The sequence below is a fragment of the Physcomitrium patens genome, chromosome 6 (assembly GCF_059467195.1).
Source record: "Physcomitrium patens ecotype Gransden chromosome 6, ASM5946719v1, whole genome shotgun sequence".
NCBI classification, from domain to species: Eukaryota; Viridiplantae; Streptophyta; class Bryopsida; order Funariales; family Funariaceae; genus Physcomitrium; species Physcomitrium patens.
The window spans coordinates 8,054,352-8,073,432 of record NC_143415.1 but is presented as its reverse complement, the minus strand read 5'-3'; the positions used below and the strand labels follow the sequence as shown (position 1 = coordinate 8,073,432).

Here is a 19,081-nt window from a genome sequence, read left to right as displayed (position 1 = left end):
CATAAAATAGGAAACTTTTTCCATGTGGAGGGAACTTTTTTCAAGCTCATTTCCCCTCAACAGCACCCTACGCACAAACCCCGAGGTCTGCTACCAGAGCTGCTGGCCTCCACCCGATCGAGAACCAATTGAACGGCGAAGATGCACCATACAACAGCCAATAGGAATCCACTCCCTCCCACCGCCCCCAAGGACGATGCAGTGGGAGGAGGGCAGCAGCAGCGAGTGGCGGTGAAGGAGGGCCCAATGGCGGAGCTGGTTTGATGATCCATCGCCACCAGTGGGGGTCTGTTTGTTAGTTTCTCATGAGAAGACTGACTCTGAGCCGCAATCCCGACGAGCGCCACAGTTGTGGGTCAGTGTCGTTCTAGTGTCCAAGTGAGTGAGTGAGTGAGTGAGGAGGAGGAGGGTGGGATTGATCTCGACGTGAACCGCAGGTTGTTGTCGTCGTCATCGTCGAAGGATCAGGTAGTTGCATTGCCAGGCAAGAGAGAGCGATAGTTAGCCATGGCTATGGCCACCGCTGTGCCGTGGACAGGTAGAGTAGTAGTGGTAGTTCCCAGTGGGTTGATTCCTTGTGGGAATCGTGGTGACTCTTCGATCGGTCCGAGATTGGGAGCCATTCCAGAGACCGGCGCTTCCTGTGCTCTGCCTGCGCTCCGGCTGCAGTGTTGTCGCTGGAGCAGTGACCTGGTGGCCGCGATGAGCAGCTCGCAGAACGGGAGTTTTTCTTTCAGGAGGATTCGGGGGGCGATGGTTGTGGCTAAGGCCGTGATAGGACAGGCGGAGGAGGAGGAGCAGCAGGCAGCTGGTGTTGATGTGAAGGTTTTTCTGGAGGATTTGAAATCAGTTGGACGGGTGAGAAGTTTTCTAGCCAATGGTTGTGATGCTGTCGAAGAGGTTAAGGAGCTGGCAATGTTGTCGATGTGATGTTGTTATTGTCGTTTTTCACGGTGTTGGCAAGAGGCGCTTATGCGGTTTAATTGATATTGTCTTGTGCTGCGCACCGGAGAGATTCTTGTGAAATGTTCTCGCGAATGCTTTGACCGTTTTACAGCGGTATTCATTGAGCTCTGTGTCCGCAAAAAATTAACTGATTGACTCTTCGGTTGTTCAAGTTTGTTCCCTCAGGGTACATTCTTCACGCAGCCGTCTCCTGAGTGACTTTATAGTAATGGCACAGTTGTTGAACACACCCATTCTTAGTCATGTGGGAGGTAGGTTTGAAGTTGGGAAATTTGTTTGATAATGCAAGTTGGGGAAACAATGGTGCGTTCATTGCAGTCAATTTGCCGTCGGATCGATTTTTAGCGGTAGACAGGTGCAGGAATGCTAGGTCGTGAAATGCAGAGAGTAAAAGCAAAGCAGCTCTGCATAAGTTGGGAGATTAGTAAGAATCTCACGGTTGTCTTGCTCACTTTCCGCTGCGTTGCATTGGATTGCTTGGTTCGGAGTTGGATTGTGCACATTCGGATTCGGATTGTGGAAGAATTACGCAAGTGGCGAGTGATCATACTGTGTTGTTCGTCTTTACTAGCTTTCGCTTGTGTTAGTATTCGATTCGGAATGTACATTGTCCGAAATGTACTTCAGGGATGTACCGCTAATGTGATAGAGAAATACGGGATTTTCCTCGCAAGATTGAGCCTGGATTTGGCACGATGGGCTAATCTGTCCGTGTTCGTATTCTGTTCGATGTAGTGGCGAGGAACTCGCATTCATCTGCAGTGGGATTGTTGTGAGCTTCACCAATTTTTCGGTCGTGTCTGGGTTTGAGATGGCTGAAAAAGTTTCTTTTTGCAATCTACTGTTCTGGCAGTCGTTGCTTCGTGATGCCAGTTGACGCTCCTAGATTCGAATATGATCAATTGATCCTGCTATCTGAAACGCACACCACTTTTGCATCTGTTGATTTAATTTTCTTTATCTTTAGTGCACTCCAGAATGTCCCAGTTAGGGAAACTGAAGCGAGAGCAAATGCACTTGCTGCCTGGATGTATGCAGCAGTGGGAGGGGCACTGCCATACAATACTGTGTTGGTGGTTACTACAGGTTTAAAATATGTCCTGAATAAACTCAGCCTCTACAGAATTGATGGAAGTGCTTCGGGCTTAGGTGTCAATTGTCCTATTTGGGCCTATTACGCGCAGTGATCAAGGTAACACCTCTGCGAAGAGAATGTGAAGTATGATTGAACTTTCCTGTAATCCTCAAACGTCTTACAACATATGTGTGCGCTTGTACCCACAGGTTCGGTTGATCGTGAACACCGGAGTGGCCGTGTTGGAATCCGTCACCAATCTAGAGAAGCTCTTCTATCACACACTTCCTGGGCGTGGAGAGTATGCTAATCTGATGCTGAGGGAAGACAACGTGGATTTTCATCTGCTGATCGACCAAGTTGTCTCTGCCAAGCTAGAGACTGGGAAGTCGTCCCGAGGGGACATCCCAACGTACATGATACGATTTATTGACACAAACGAGGCTGTTGCAGCAAGCTTGCTTGTAATGTGGAAACCCGGCACGAATGGCGACTATGATGATGGTCAGGTAGATGGGTATCAAAATTTGTTGAAGAAGTATGGTTCTGAGATCACGTTTACTCCAAATCAATCGCAATAGGATGCACCCCAGAATTGGAAAGATATGACCTGGGTATCTGCACCCATGTGCACACAATATGGGTATGGACATGAGTCATTCCTACAAGCAAAACACCGTTTTTACTTACAGCTGGCATCAGATGTTTGCTATCTGATCAACTCAATCGACTTGTATATTGCGCCGAGGGCGTGTTTAAAGTGCCCAAATCGTGCTATTGGAACCTGGTCGCCGCAGATTCTCTTCTTCATCGCCGTCAGTCTTGTGTCTACAACTGATGCTGCCGTCTATTCGAAGAACGATAATCATGACTGGTTAGTTATTAAATTGCTATTAAAAATATCTTATCATTGTTGAAAGATCTCTGACTGTGAGTTGTGATTTAAATATGGAAGGTATCACTTCAACTCATGGCCTTCGGTACAAGTGTTCAACATAACTTCACTTCGTACTTGCCAATTAACGCCGAATGTCAGAAGACATTGCAAATTTGGTGTATTTTACTGATCCAATTCTTCATTCTTGTGCTTAAGATTCAAGTAACAATGTTGTCATTATCCTTTGTTAATGCGTATTAATGAAGTAACTAAGAGAAGCTTTTCAACTAATGTTAATGTTAAAGCTTCTCTTAGTTACTTCATTAATTAATCCTTTGTTAATGCGTATATATTGTGATTCAGGCTGGTTGACATTCTATTATTAAAAGGCCATGAAAAAATAAAAATAAAAAAAATCAATTAATGAAGTAACTAAGAGAAGCTTTTCAACTACATGGTATATCTTAAAACACCTAAAGATCCTATTTATATTTACAAATTTTTTTTCATTTTTTATAAAAAAATATAAGCAATTTAAACTATTTCTATTTTCATCTATTTAATTCTACTTACTTAAGGGGTCTTTGTACTTAGAAGATAATATGAGAGACCACAATTTTTAAATGTTTTTTTTAGAAGTCTCAAGATTTCAACCAATCAAAAGATATAAATGTTGTATTTTTTTTTTATCTTGTTTCATCAATATAAAGACTTCTTTAAGTAGTCTGGATAATCAAAACAGTAGAATAATTAGTTAGTTTGAAACTTAGAAGATAATGTGAGAAGTCACAACTTTTAAATCCTTTGATTGATTGAAGTTGAAAAATTCTAGAATACAATACTATTTATTCCATATAGAAAAAAAGTGAGGTTACTATTACTTGATTGGTTGAAATTGAAAAACAATATAATACTTCTCATAACTGTTAAAATTAAGATATAAAATGACATATTTAAACTTTTAATAGAATAATTATTTCATCCATTTCATATCTCCTTTTTACTTTATACTATATCTAAAGAATGATTTTCTGCATCAAGAGAGGAACATTGATAAAACTTTTGAACCAAGACCTTTAGATATAGTATATAGACCATAATTACCTATAATTTTAATTTTTATACATCACATTATGATAGTCATATTTAATATTTTTTTATTTTAAAAGAAAGAGATGAGAAATAAATAGAAAAAATAGAGATAAATATGACCTTTATTAAACATATATATATGTATATATACATACATATATATATATATATATATATACATATAATTCATATTCAAAGTTTAATAGCAAAGATAAAAGTATAAATTTATTTTTAAAACAAAAGTATATTTTTTATTGGTTATATACATTATTAAGTTAGACTTTAGAATGTATAAGTAGTTAATATAATATATTAATAAATAAATAAATAAATAAAGCATTGCTCTTAAAAAAGACCAATTAGAAATCTTGATTTATAATTTTTATATCTAAATTTAAAAATTAACTAGTCAACTTATTCCAAGAAAGCAAAGTTTAACTAATAATTTTTATTTTTAATGTGATTTATTTTTTGAGTTTTTTAAAAAATTAGTTCATTAATTAATTAATTTTTGGCATTTTATTTAGTTGTATACAAAGATCAAAAAATCATGAATAATTTTTTATTTTCTACTTGATAAAATAAATATACAGAATACTTTGAAATAATTTTCAAATGTAATTTACGTGGATAGAGTATCAGCCCTATTAATAGCAAGCTGAACAAGCCTTGCATAATAACTATATGGTAGAATTGTTTATTAGTTTTCTTTGAAGATTTGAAAACATTTTGGCTTTCTCAATCTAAAAGTGTAAAGGACTCTTGGGTATACAACCCTTTTTTATTGAGTAGACCCTTCTCCATGCCAAAGTTAATAAGTTTGGATTCTGAATAATGATTCATGTTATACTTATTACTTTAATACCAAAATTTGATATATCCTTATCCATTTGTATTTTTGTTATCTCAACCTTCAATTCTTTTGTCCTTACAAACCTTTGGGTATTATTTTTTTTAAATAATACAACAGAAAAACAAAAAATGTTTATTATTGTTGTTACTTCTTAATATAAATAGAAAATAAATAAAATCTTATTTACAACAAAACTAATTATTTTTTTGAACAAAGGAGGTCCACGCACTAAAAGCAATCCACCCAACAGTTCCCAAAGTTTAACATCTCTATAACCATAATGAGTAGTTAAATACACTTGTGATACCAAAAAAGATCCAATGGATATTTTATTAATGCATACAACTACTTCTACTGTAGAAGATAATAGTTTAGACATGTTAATGAATACTAAACTAAATTATATACCTTTGATGATTTCAAATAGAAAAAAGTCATAAAACATTGTCAAATGCTTTGATTAATTCTAATATGAAGATAAATGTTAACTAGTAGAAGTACTACATATACTAAATATAGGGTTTATAATAAAATTTAGGGTATAGGAACAAAAAGATACAAAACCAAAAAAAAAGAAAAAAGGATGGTTAATAAAATTGTTACCATGTAATCTAAAACTTCAGAAAGAACATATTTATGAGATTATTTTTGACAAGTCAAGGCGCCCATAGGTGGTTTTTCCTGTAACTGATTACCAAATCTTTGCAGAGTAATTCAAAGTTTTTAACCTACATCGAGGGTTAGTCGCAACGAATGTGGACATAGTGACCTCTAAATGCTACATTTCCACTTCATATCAAGCCTATCCACATACGCAGTACTCATCGCCTAAAACTTTAACTGTCACAAAATTAGACTGGGAATCCTCAAGATTGCGGATGTTAACTTGAGATGAACATACCCAACCGGGTAAAGTTTAGGTAAGAGAAAATAGAGTACAGTGAGGCAACTAGGTGAAAAAAATCACCGGAGCAAAACTCGTGATAAGGTATTCATGTTAACTACCTGCCGAGAGTGAACAGATCACTCTTAAATCTACGCAACAGACAAGAACTTGAAACGACTTCACTAAATCTACTTAGAACTCGAAGGTAACTAGAAAAAGGCACAATACTTTAACTTCTTAACATGCGCGATTACCAGAACTGTGGTCGCGGCGGAAGGGATCATCAATCCTGAACAGAGGAAAGCTGAACCGTGAAACTGCGTTCAACACTTCGTCTCATTATCTGGTGACAAGTAACATAAGCCACTGATAAGATTATATATTATCAGCCAAAGGCCCATGACTCACCACAACTTGATTCTCAGCAATTGTGTCTCAAGAATTTTCCGGAGCCCTTGCTACGATGCTCCAAGCCGTCTTAAACCAGTCTTCAGCTTGATGGTAAAATTGAAGCCCTTTTCACCTGGAGTAGAGAAAAGGTTGCCCAATAATCCTATGCTATACTTGTAATCCTAATAAAAACCTCTCACCACTTTTCGTGTTCCCACAACTATCTCAATGGACTGCATCCCTCTGGGTTTATTCTATCTTTACAAAAGGGAGCCTCACATTAACTGAACGGGGGACAAAGACGTAAGAGAAGACTATCCAAAACTAAATTTTCACGAGTGATCTTAATTCTCAGCCTTAAACCTCAAACAAGATGAGGTCCTGGCGTGCAGCCAATGGCCACTTGCCTAAATAAAAAGAAAAGATTATCGTCCATATTTTCATAAAAAAAAACTGTAAAGCTTAGTCCATTCCCGCAGTTCCTATAAACAGATAAAAAGATCACAGTTAAATTCAGTAGACACAAGAACTTCGTAGCTTGGTAATAGTAGTCCCAGTCAATAATCCTCATCTTTAGCAGAAAAATAAATCGGTTACCGTAATTACAAATCAAACATTACCTTAATCCCTGACTGATAATTCTATTAGCGCAGGCAACAAACAGAAGCAAAATGGTGAATTAGTTTAGTAAAGGATCCTGAACAAGTTTTTAGCGAAGGATTGAGAACAAATTTAATGCAGATTGTTCCATTAGAATGTGGGGGATCCTCTCAAGGTTTATCAGTCACATTCTATATTCTCATTGTGAACATATTTTTCAGCAGAAAATAATGACAATTGAACAATACAAGCCCTCGTCACCTGTGAGTTCTGAATCGTGTGCGAGTCTCACACCTATTCACAATAAGACAAAAATTGGAATGTTATTCAGATACAGAAATTCATTAGAATTTCTGTATGTCACTAGTTGGATGAATCGCGTTACCTCTAAATCAACCGCAAAATGTGAAACCTTGGGAGCATGCTGATGTCACTATGAAAACACCACCTCCTGAAGGATCATCCAAACTTAACGTCGAACGGCTGTTGTTTCTCTTCCACTATACAAAAATCAGAATATCCACCTGCGCTTGGGCTGCGGCATGGTGACTTTGCATTTCTTGAAGTTTCGTGCCGGCGTTTGATTTCTCTGTAAAACCCAATGCATCTTAAAATGTCAATAATTATATTAAATGGCTGTTCTACATGCATCACTATGTCGCAGAACGTTAAGATAATGATAGGACTATACAAACTTATCCTCTGGCGACATCTATTGCATGATACGAACTACATTTAAAGTCAAATTATTGCAAGTTCTATTAACGCAGCCTCCGGACATGTTGTGGTATTCATCCATAAACCCCAAACATTGCACACTACTGGGAACATTCTTTGAAGATTGAAAATAAATAATCACATTTTCGTGGTCGTGCTCAGATAGGGTAATAAGCAGCAATACAGAACAGTCTCAGAAGTTCGTCCTTAGCTACAAACCTGAGAGAATGTAGAATGTGTGGCATTCTCTTTCTTTTCTTTCTTCTCGTGCTCTAGAGCCTTAAGGTCTCTTCTCACTTTAAGTTCTCTCCCATAGTTGATAATACAATTCCCATCCGCTGAAAAGCAAGCCAATCCCTGTCGATCACCACCATCTGCTGCACCATAAAACAGTTAGTAAAATTCATATAAACTAGAACACTTCAAATAAACGGACATCGATTATTTACAAGGACATAGAAATGGCTGATCAAGCAGAATAAGAGTCTCTAGGCACTACAATAAATACAGACCTGATATACGCATACAAAAATCTCAGGTCGAATTAATCATGCGTTCACAATCGTATGTACAAACTGCGCAACTACAACATAAATTCAAGGATTTAAGAAGGAACATCCTCCATGCGTCAGAACTACTTGCCTGCTCGGGACGTGAGCAAATAGGGATTTCCTGTGGAACTCTTGACAACCAATGCCTTTAATTGACCTTGAGAATCCTCCAAATATGAAGACAAACTGCAAACATGTGCTTCCAGCTCTGTTTTCCCCTCGTGATGTAACTGCAGCTTCTGACAGGTGTCCAGCTCCAGCATTGTCTCTGGATCCTCAACTAACACTCCCACCGAGGGATGCTGAGAATTTTCGACGCAAACATCACCATCAACATCGAGCGAATCCCTCTCACTTCTTGATTTCACCAATTTCTGCTTCAGAAAACTCAGCTCTTCAGCAAATCTCTTCGTCTTCTCTCTCACATTCAATATCAAATCGTCCAGCTCCTGACACAGTCTTGTCAAAATATCTACCTTCTGGTTACTTATTCCCTGTTTTCGTTCCAATTTTTCCTTTTCTTCACCAACACTTCTCAGTAGCTTAGCAAGCTCCTGACAAACAGCCATAATAAACTCTACCCAGCCCAAAATGGCCTGTTGAAGCTCCTCCATTGGGTCCATATTTGCAACAGTCAAGTCTGAAACATCCATCTGTTCAGAACATAACTCTTGCCGATCCAGATCAGGCTCAAGATCCTTCACAAGGTCGTCATTACGCCTGGGTAGCCCAAAAGCTAAACTTTGTCGATCAAGACCAGGTTGCAGATCTTTCACATGGTCATAATTACGCGTGGATAAGCATCCTAACTGCATTGACATTTCCAGCTGCCTGGTCAGGTTTGAGTTCTCATCCACCAAATTAACCATCTGCAAAGTCCAGGACCGCAAATAAGGAATAAGTATTTAGAATAAGTGAATTTCAGAAACAAACCTCAGATGCTACTTGAATACAATCAAGTACGATAAAAGGCTTCAAAACGGAATAATTTTAATAATACGACAAATCTCTAGAAATCCAGCCACTGTAACTTCTCTTGAATAGAACAAGACATCCATACATGTCTTGCACGTTCTAGTCTTCGAATTTTAATAGACGAATCCAATGAATTGAAGCGACTCTTTGACTCCATATCTACTCTTTATTTATTAAGAGAATTATAAATACACAACCAATTTACGAAGTTTCAGTAACTTGAAACTGTGGTTCTGATTGGAGTATATGTATCTATTAGACGTTACTCAGAACTGGTGACCTGTTTAGTGAATTTACGAAGTGATCAACACACTAACATGCATCTTATAATGAGTCAACATGCTAAAGTCAATACTACTACACAAGAATGCATGCGTACAAGATGCCTTTGAAGCACGTGAAAGCATATAACCCTCGAGAAGACAAACATAATTCATCCAAAAAACAGACTTGGCTGCTTTATCCTCAAAAATGTATCAAAAAACAGAATAAGCCGTTCAAATTTCTCGCGGGATAATTCTAGGAAGAATGTCTTATGAATTATGACTATACCGATGAAACCTAACCCCTTATACAACTATGACAGTGGCGAAGACTAGTACATACATTACTAGTAATGAAAATAGAATTCTCGTGAGTCTTCTGTCATTAACCAGCGAAGCAACCATTCCAAATTACTGAGAAATGACCACTCCTTGCCACTATTGACAAATCCCAAGACTGATACAAAAAACATGCTCTAGTTTATAGTTATGACATTAAGAAAGTATCTTCATACAATCTCTTGCATATGCTTGATGCTTGTTTGCAATGATATGTTGAGAATGCGCACCTGTTCCTTAAATGTCTCTAACTGCTTAGCAAGCTCCAGTGCTTCCTCGTTGTACTTTTTTGCATCATAATCAGCTTCCTGGAATCTTTTCGCGTAGTCCTGCAGTTGCTCCCCCAAGCCCTGCATTTCACTCAGAAGGTGACCCTTTTCTGTAACAACGTCACCATTCTGCTCTTGTAACAGAATTATCTGGTTAGCCAATTCGTCTTTGTCTCTCCCAATATCATGTACACAGACTTCCAGAGAGGCTATTTGTGCATGAAGATGCCCAGCAGCGAGTTTCGATTCTTCAAGGGATATGAGCAATTGAGAATTTTCCTCTTCCAAACAGCGTAACTTCGCAGCGCAATCCTGTTCAAAGATTTGTTTCTCAAGTTCCAATCTCTGAACCTGCTCTTTCAAATTCTGACGCTCTTCCTGTATAATTAGCTCAAGGTTTCTCATGGTGACACTAAGTTTCAAATTCTCAGATTCCCAATTCTTCAAAATTAAGGCATCTTCAACCTTCTCATCTCCCAGTGACTGCCCTGAAAGATGTGAACCATGATCCTTGGACGTCTCTCCAAAACTCTTCTCATCAAAGCTATGCACTAGCGAATCCCGAAATTCTATCTTGTCTTTTCGTCTTTGTACTTCTTCAAGGTTACTGGCAGCATCTGCCAACTGCATCTCTGCTTGATTGCTCTCCATCTTCTCCTCCAGTAAAACAACTTTTCTGCTGTGTTCTAGATTCTCCGCTGGTAGTTTCTGAACAAGTAGATTAAAGGAATCAAGTGAATTCACTAATTCATCCTTGTCCTCTTTCAGAACTTGAAGCTGGAGGAGCGAGTCCTTCTGTGCGGTAGACAGGCTTTCTACTATTTCTTCGAGTCTCCGCACCTCTGCTTGCCGTCGGTCCACCTCATCCTCAAATACCTTGATTGTGCCCTCATACTCTACAATTTTTAATTGCAAATCTTGAACAGAAAATTTGAAAACTTCAAGAGATTTCACCGATTTAGCCTTCTCGTCTTTCAAGGAATGCAGCTGGAGGAGTGAATCCTGATGAGCAGTAGACAGAGACCTCACCTGTTCTTCGAGTGTCTGTCTATCAGCTTGACTTCGCGCCACCTCTTCTTCAAGCAACTTAACTCTATCCGATATTTCAACATTTTTTGCTTGCAGCTCTTGAACAAACAATTTGGAGACATTGAGAGACTCCACCAATTCAGCCTTGCCTTCTTCAAAAGCCTTAAGCTTAAGTAGTTGTTCCTGATGCACAGTCGACAAACTCTCCATCTTCTCTTCAGTTTCCCAAACCTGTGCTTGCAGTCTTTTCGACTCCTCTTCGACAGAAGAAAATTTACTTGAGAGCTCTACATTATCAGCTTGGAGCTTCTGAACAGATAAAGTGGATGCATCAAGGGCCTTGATCAGTTCATCTCTCTCCTCTACCAACTCTTGGAGCTGAAGGAGTGCATTCTGATGTGCAGTAGACAAGCTCTCCATTTGCTCTTCAAGTCTCTCTGCCTCCACTTGCCTTCTTTCCATCTCGGTCTCCAGAAATTTGGTATTGCTGATATGCTCTAAGTTCTCTGCTTGCAACTTCCCAAGAACAGAATTCGAGCTATCAATCGACTTCCTAAAATCAATTGCCTCTTTCTCCGCCAACTCAATCCGAGCGAATAGCTTTTTCTGCTCAAAGAGAAGCTTATCTTTTTCTTCTTCCAAGCTAGACAAATGACCACTCATCAACTGGATTTCGTCATGCCGTTTCATCAACTCCTCTTCCAGTCCACGAATTGTCTCACTCAATTCGGAGTTTCTCACCTGCAGCTCTTGCACCGCATTTCGTGATTCCTCAAATGAACGTTGGAATTGAACTTTCTCATCACTCGTAGACACAAGCTGAGAATCTAACTCTTTGCGCTGATACTCATTCGTATCTTTTTCTACTTCCAAAATTTGAAGCTGCTCCATCAAATTGCTATTTAAATCAGTCAATTCCTGAATTGTCTGTAATGACTGAGATTCCATGGTCTCCAAAACCTGCAACTGAGAGAGTAACTTTTCTTGTGATTCTTTCATGCTCGAACTACTATCCTCCAGACCAAGGACACGGTCCTTCAACAGATCAACCTCCATCTGTTTTTGCGATAACTCTACTTCAACCTTTACAAGAAGGTCCACATTCTCAGCGTTCTTCAAATGTAAGTGACTTAACTCAGCACTCTTATCTTCCAACGCTCTCTCAATGTCAGATTTTTCCTTCTCTAAGGATTCAATCCGCATAAGATTAACATCGTGAACAGAAATCATCCTTGTGGAACCCTCCCTGAGAGTATTAATCTCCTCATTCAAACTTTGGACCAAGAGATTGGATTCCTCCTGGATGCTCATAACATGGCGTTTCTCTTCCTCAAGGGACTCCAACTGCCGGGTAAAGTCATCATGTTCTATCAACGACTTCGCTTTTTCTCTCTCCAAGATATTGATCGCATCATGCAGCTTTTGAGTATCTTCTAGCATCTTTTCCTTCTCTTCTTGCAACTGAGAGTTTTGCAGTTCCAAACCCTTGAGCAGCTGAGTTGTCTCATCTAAATTTTTTGCTAGCTGTTTCTTCTCAGCTGCTGGCCCTTGAAGCCATTGGTTGAGTTCCTCTATTTCGTAAGCCATTTTGTTTTTGTCGTACTCCAGAGTATTTACACGATGTAACAGAGTTTTTTTCTCCTCAAATAAAAGTTCGTTCTCGGTCAGCATTCTGACCTTGTCCTGCTCCAGCATAGCTATTGCGGCTGCCAAGCGACCGTTCTCATCTTGTAGTTCCTGTAAGCAAAAGTAAAATAAAGGAAATAGTGAAGCGATTAGGTGCAGTACATCATATTCGAATTTTTACCATAGCTTATTGCATTGTAGTCGAACTGGGAAATTTATTGAGCACGGATGAAATGAAATCAATGATGTTGAGGACCAGATATACTACGCCTGCAAGAGAAAGGATTCAAGACCACCTAATTCAATCAAGGAACTTGCAACGAAATACCTGTTCCTTGCGCAACTCATTGAGTCGTTTAGACAATTCCCCAACTTTAGTTATTGCTTCGGAATTTTTCACTTCAACTTCTTGTAGCTGCCGACGAAGCTCCAGAACTAATCCATCATATTTCAGTTTCTCATTGCTCCTCTGGTCCTTGACTTCACTGAGTTCTGTGGCTAGATTGGCCTCGCTATCTCGAACTGCTTGGATCTGATCCCAAGCAGCCTGCAACTCTGCTGCTAGTTCCAGACGTTCTCCTTCTTGCCTTTCTTTCACTTCCTCAAGCTTGTCAATTTCACTCTTCAACCGAGTCGTTTCTTCTCGTAATTCTTGAATGAGTTGATTAAAATTTTCTACTTTATCCATCAGATTCTTTATCTCTTCTCCTGACATTTGCAAGCGTTGCTCCAGATCTTCACCCTTGCTGATAGATTCGGCCTTCTCAGCTTCTAAACCTCGGACTTGCGTTTCCCAAGCAATCTCCTTCAAGTCTATCACTTGCTCTGCTTCCTCTTTCAGTTTCACAAGTTTAGCAACCTCTTCTGCAAGTTCACGCTTCTCCTCTTGCAAAGTATTGATGTTGTGGGAGGTTTCCTGTCTTAACGCCTCAAGGGCTTGGGAAGTTTCTACAGACTTGGAGCTTAGTTCATCTTTTTCCTTGTCCAATGCTAACAACTGTTCTTCAAAACTCCTTATCTTTTGTTCGAAGATAGCTTCCTCAACATCTCTTCTTTCACTAAGTTCTCGCAAGTCAGAGGTGAGCAGTGCTTCACGCTCATGAGCTGCCCGCAGCTGCTCCCAGACTGTCTGAATACCAGCCACTAACTCCATTCTCTCTGCTTCTATTGCCAGTTTATCCTGTTCAAGCTTGTTGTAACCCTCAATAAGCCGTGACTGCTGTTCCCAAAGATTCTGCACCGATTGGCTAGCTTCATTGGACTCATCTATGAGATGTTTGTTGTCCTCTTCTAGCTCTCGTACTCGGGTGTTAAGACTATCAACTAATGTCGCTGATGTCGATTTCTCCACCTCCAAGCTCTGAACATGCTCCTTACAGATTCTGAGCTCAGCCTCTAATTCCCCATTCCTTCGTTCCTTCTCTTGAACAAGTCGTTCAAGATCACTGCTAAGGCTTTGCTTGTCAGCTTTTAACTCCTCCACGAGTTGATCTAGCTTGCTTGCTTTTATCACAACGTGCGTATTTTCTTCGCGGAGGCCCTGTAGCTGTAGTTGCAGATCGAGAAGCTGATCCCGTGTGATCTGGAGTTCAAAAGCCAAACCCGAAATTTTTCTCTCTGCGATTCGCTTCTGCTCATCATATTCACTCGACAACGAAGCATTCCTGTATTCAAGCTGGCGTATCGCAGCGTTTGATATCTCAATAGTGGACAATAAATCATGTTGCTTGACCTCTAAAGCGCAGACGTGTTCTTGACAAGTCTCCAGCAAACCAACAAGCTTCTCTTCCCTTTTCTGTCTATCTTCTAAAACAACCGCTACTTGACTCGTCAGTTTAATATTTTCCTCATTAACATTGTTTAGGGCGGACTCTGAATCTCTAGACTTCACTGAAACACTGCCGTGCTCTACCTCAAGCTCACGGAGCTGTTTCTCAAGATATTCTAATTGACTAGATAACCTACAAACCTCATCCTCGTCCTCGTGCTTGAAAGCTGATATCTCGGATTCTAACTGAGCATGACTTTCATTGACTATTTGAAACTGTGCCTTCGGTGCCTCAACCTCTGCTACTGGCTTAAGCCCCTCGACTTCATCCTCGCGAATTGACAACTCTACCTCACTACCTTCCACCTCCAGACGCGTGTCCTCTAGCGGCAAAACGTCCACCAATTGGCAGGATTCATTGGATGCACCCCTCAGAAGTTGGTTCTCCTCCTCCAGCCTTCGAAGCTCCTGCTTCAAGTCCTCAATTACAAAATTGAACTGCATGCTGGATTCCTCATTGGATGTCTCAGCATCATTGTGCGCTTCTCCTGAATCGCCCATCATTTGTTCCTTCGGTCGTTGCACGTAACCCTCTGAAGAAGCTACATCATCCTGTACCTGAATTCATCATTGAGCATGTTCAGAGCTATATTTACACTATCACTCCTTGACTAACTTTTCCTGTTACAAACTCCCCGCCTACAAAGACGATAGCGGCAATAATCTCCAGGTTAACCTCAAGAAGTCCAGGATACCAGTGGTTACCGACTAAACTGGGTAGACCAATGAACAGGATGATATCGACAAATATGTCACTCTTGGCATCAGATTTAAAAGACAACCGCATCACAAGTCTGAAGCCCAGCTGATCGTGATATTATATGATTCACATCCTTCTCATCAACATTTCAATTGCGTGGGTATTAATGATCGCAAGACCAAGTCATTTCCTGGACAGACAGGGTTCGGGACACCAAACGATACAAATACGAAACCGAACTCGAGACATATCTCACATTCACGTGATGCCATAAACTCGGACAACTTCCTGTTTCGGTCATTTATTTCTAGCGCAACATGTTCATGTTAGGATCAATAAAATAAGCACTCCTGGACGCAAGGTATCACGCCCATCAATCCAGGATTTCACTAAAACCCTAAACCTTAGTGTGATCTGCAACGCTCACCACAAACCACGAAAATAGACCACTCATAAGGCTGCGACTCTCTAATCCGAAAAAAAAATATGAGCGACGCACAGTGATCCACTTCGTAATTCCACTCCCGTACCGACCCGTAGCCCAGCATCAGTGATTCACAAAACATCATCATCAGCAATCAAGCTGGAAGCAGATCTCACCTCGGATGACTCCATGTAGGCTCACGAAATGAAACTCCCATTCCCGTACAACCATATACCAAACCTTAACGGCCGCGAATTCCTGGTCCTCCACCAGATCCAAACCAACCACATACACCAGACACGAAAAAAAACACCAAACTACGGGCGGACTCCATGCATCACATCCCAAACCTATGCGCAGCAGTCCGAACCTTGAAGTTTTGTTTTTCTTTTAAAAGGAAAACTGCCGCGCGCCTGCTTCAAAAAAATTCCAACTTCTACAATCCTTTAAAAATCCCCTCCAGACTGCCCTAGCGTCACATCGCCACTACCTCACCAAAAAAACAAAACCTACGATCCAAGACTACACAAACATAATGCGTTTTCAAGTGAGTCTGCATCTCCAACACATTAAGAGAAAAAAATAAGGAATTGTTTTTTAATTAAAAATTAAAAATCCTCGCCACCTGCACTACTCAACCTAGGCCGGCTATTCGGAAGACAATTTCTTCGAATGTTCCGGGAGAGGAGGAGGGGTCCAGATCCAACAGCCGGCGAGAGGCCCAGTGCTCATCGAAGTACGTGCAGGCAGGGGTGGGGGCCGGAGCACCAGTGGGCCTTGCAGACCGCCGGATGGAACAGCTCACCACTGCTCAAACACTCGCCGGGTCACTGCAAATCTAGCCCTCCCAAATTTAAGTTGTTTACTCCAACACCGCCCCCCGCTTCATTTCCGCGAACCCTTCCCCGTCGCGCTCTGAAAGTGAACGTGCACAACTCTGTCGGGTTGAGGGCCCGATTAATGCCCGCCGGCATCCCCGCCCACCCGACGAAACCTCCCCCTACATAACCTGACCCCGCCTTGCCCGGTATTTCTTCTTCTTCTTCCGAACCTATCTATTCCCGAGCCTGAGCCTGAGCCTGAGCCCATCCCCACCCCCTCCCGGTTAGTCCGCTGTTTGTTGACAAAGCCTGCCCATTTCTGGGTCTCCGAGACTTCTTCGTGTCGTGGCTCCCGTTGCTTCCGTTTTCTACCCGTTGCCAGAGCTGACGAGTTCTGCCGGCCAACCAGCCCACCCTGATCACAGGGATCACAACGCGTGGAGCAATAGTGTGAGCGAGTGAGTCTATCTATGTACCTGGCTCCAGATAGGCTATATATAATTTTTCCATTTTAATCTATATGTCTCTTGGTTTGTGACTTATTTTTGCACATCCACAATTTGTGTTTGTGCTGCTTTTAGCTTTTCCTGATTAATGGGTTGTGTGGGGGGCTGTCACTACTGACATGCTACTCACCCCATTTGCATTGTCCCAAATCCATTTGCTGCTTATTTTAAACTCTGTTTTGTGCATGTGTTGTCTTGATGTTTCCAAGGCTGGCATGGAGAGTGAGCTGGATGGGTGTTTTCTAGTATGGAAGTGACTGACTGACAAGTAAGAGTGGGTTTCAATGGAAGACAATTTCTGGCCTTGGTGGCAGTTGCCTGTCCTTTAGCTTGCCATTGCATGCTTAAAGGGGGATTGAGTCTTATTTTTTTGTCATTATGGCATTGACAATTTTGGAGGTGTATGTGATATGGCAACCCCAAGAATCATGCTCTTTTAACAAACTCTGTCAGTCTCTTCAGATAGCTTTCTTTGACATAGTTGAGGCCATCCTCCTTGGGACCTGTTGTGCATGCAGTGTGGTGCAGGCTGAGAGTCCACAATTGGCATCACATCTTTATCTCTTTATGCCCATATTGGTACTCTAAAAACATGCAAGAAAAACATCAGCTTCTTTTGTCAATAAGCCAGCCTCAAAATTATTGATTTTGTACACCAAAGAAGAAAAAAGAAAAATGGTCACTCATTCAGTGCTGCCTTTTGCAGTTTGAATTCTTCCACATGTTCCACATTAAGCTTCTCACCTAGACACCATTTAAAATGTGAGCTAATGGAGGTTTGATTACACATCAAGACCATATTTTTAAAACTGTGACTGCTGGGTAGTATTATGTATATATATATATATATATATATATGTGTGTGTGTGTGTGTGTGTGTATGTATACACATACATACATACACAAACATATTTCATATATATATATATATATATATATATATCTTTCTTTCTCAATGTGTGTGTATATATGAATAAATCAAAACATACTCATATCTCTTAATTGAGTGCTTCATGGTCAAAGAATTATAGTGTCATTTATGTTTATTTAAAAAGGATTGAGGGGGAAGGGGGATGTAGGAGATTCAGATTGTGGTGTAACATTTTTTTTTAAAAAAATATATATATTTTTTTTTTCACATGAAATAGCACCATTTTTAAAATTTGGATACTAAAAAAGATCTTCTTGGTAACCATCACAAAAGCAATCTTGGTGTAGAAACTTGAACTGTTGTTCATTTCTATACAAATATATATACACACAGAAACATATTTCATCATCAGAACAATAGTTGTAATATATTATTACCATGCTAATGCAGTGTTCCTTTGCACTTTGTTGAAGAGTAACACCAGAAAGCATATTAGAAGTCCTACCAACTTGGTTTACATTCATCATGGAGCATGGGTGCTAGGTGTTGTCCTACCTTCTGTGTTAGAATATTCACCTTACCAAGATGAAAACTAACCAACAGTCTTGGATCACCTGTAAGAAAACCAAAGAAAAATGTGTCTGCAGTGGAGTATACCACCAGCCATGACATGCAGAAGGGACTTTGAAGCAGTGAACAAGGGCAGAGACTAAGAGAGATGCTTCTAGGGAAGAGTTGTGGGGTCCCTGTTTTTGGTGTGGTTTTCATGGAAGTCATGAGACCATGACCTAACAGTCCACAACATAGCAGGCTTAATGGCCTCAGTCACTGGCATCACTAAGCAGTTTCTACAAACTTGCAGCAGCCACTGACAGCAACTTACCAATTCCCCATATCTCCTACAAATTCTGAATGGTGAGTTGCACCACATTGACTTTTTCCATAGCATCATGTTTTGTAGACAAAAAGGAAGAACATGTTTTAATACTTGTTTTCCCAGTCTCTTGTTCAAACTCACACTGACATCACTTTGCAGTTTCTCTGACATGCAGCAGCCAATGACAGAAACCTCCCAATTCTTCATCAATCTCCTCCAAATTCTGAATGGTGGGTTGCACCACATTGGCTTTTTTCACTGCATCATGCTTTGTTGACGAAAAGGAAGACACGTTTCAACACTCGTTGTTTTCTTTTCCAAACTCACACTGTTCCCGTAGTAAACACTTATGATGTGATTTTGATCCTCACTGGGTCTACGACTGTCTTCTGATTCGAATAATATTTCGTAGTTTTGCTCAAAAGTTTACTAAAGAGTCAAGGTGTGCTTTGAGCCACTACTTCTTATAAGTGAACAAAATCGAACAAACATACGAACACAATCTCACGAATAAAACCAAAACAATAATAATAATAATAATAATAA

At 40.2% G+C, this 19,081-nt stretch overlaps 2 protein-coding genes across 2 annotated transcripts; one reads left to right on the top strand and one right to left on the bottom strand.

Annotated features, from left to right (window-relative positions):
• Nucleotides 1–213: 213 nt before the first annotated feature.
• Nucleotides 214–3,108, top strand: LOC112283113 (uncharacterized). Its single transcript, XM_024521448.3, has 2 exons — nt 214–858; nt 2,251–3,108. Exons 1-2 carry the CDS (start codon nt 508–510, stop codon nt 2,620–2,622), a joined length of 723 nt encoding a protein of 240 aa, XP_024377216.1. The 5' UTR covers nt 214–507; the 3' UTR covers nt 2,623–3,108.
• Nucleotides 3,109–5,749: 2,641 nt separating this feature from the next.
• LOC112284055 (uncharacterized) lies at nt 5,750–15,980 on the bottom strand. The gene is made up of 7 exons (XM_024523562.3): nt 15,637–15,980; nt 12,837–14,894; nt 9,815–12,619; nt 8,099–8,876; nt 7,676–7,830; nt 7,125–7,328; nt 5,750–6,621 (listed from the first exon to the last, which is right to left on the bottom strand). Exons 1-6 carry the CDS (start codon nt 15,649–15,651, stop codon nt 7,251–7,253), a joined length of 5,889 nt encoding a protein of 1,962 aa, XP_024379330.1. The 5' UTR covers nt 15,652–15,980; the 3' UTR covers nt 5,750–6,621; nt 7,125–7,250.
• Between the last annotated feature and the right edge of the window lie 3,101 nt (nt 15,981–19,081).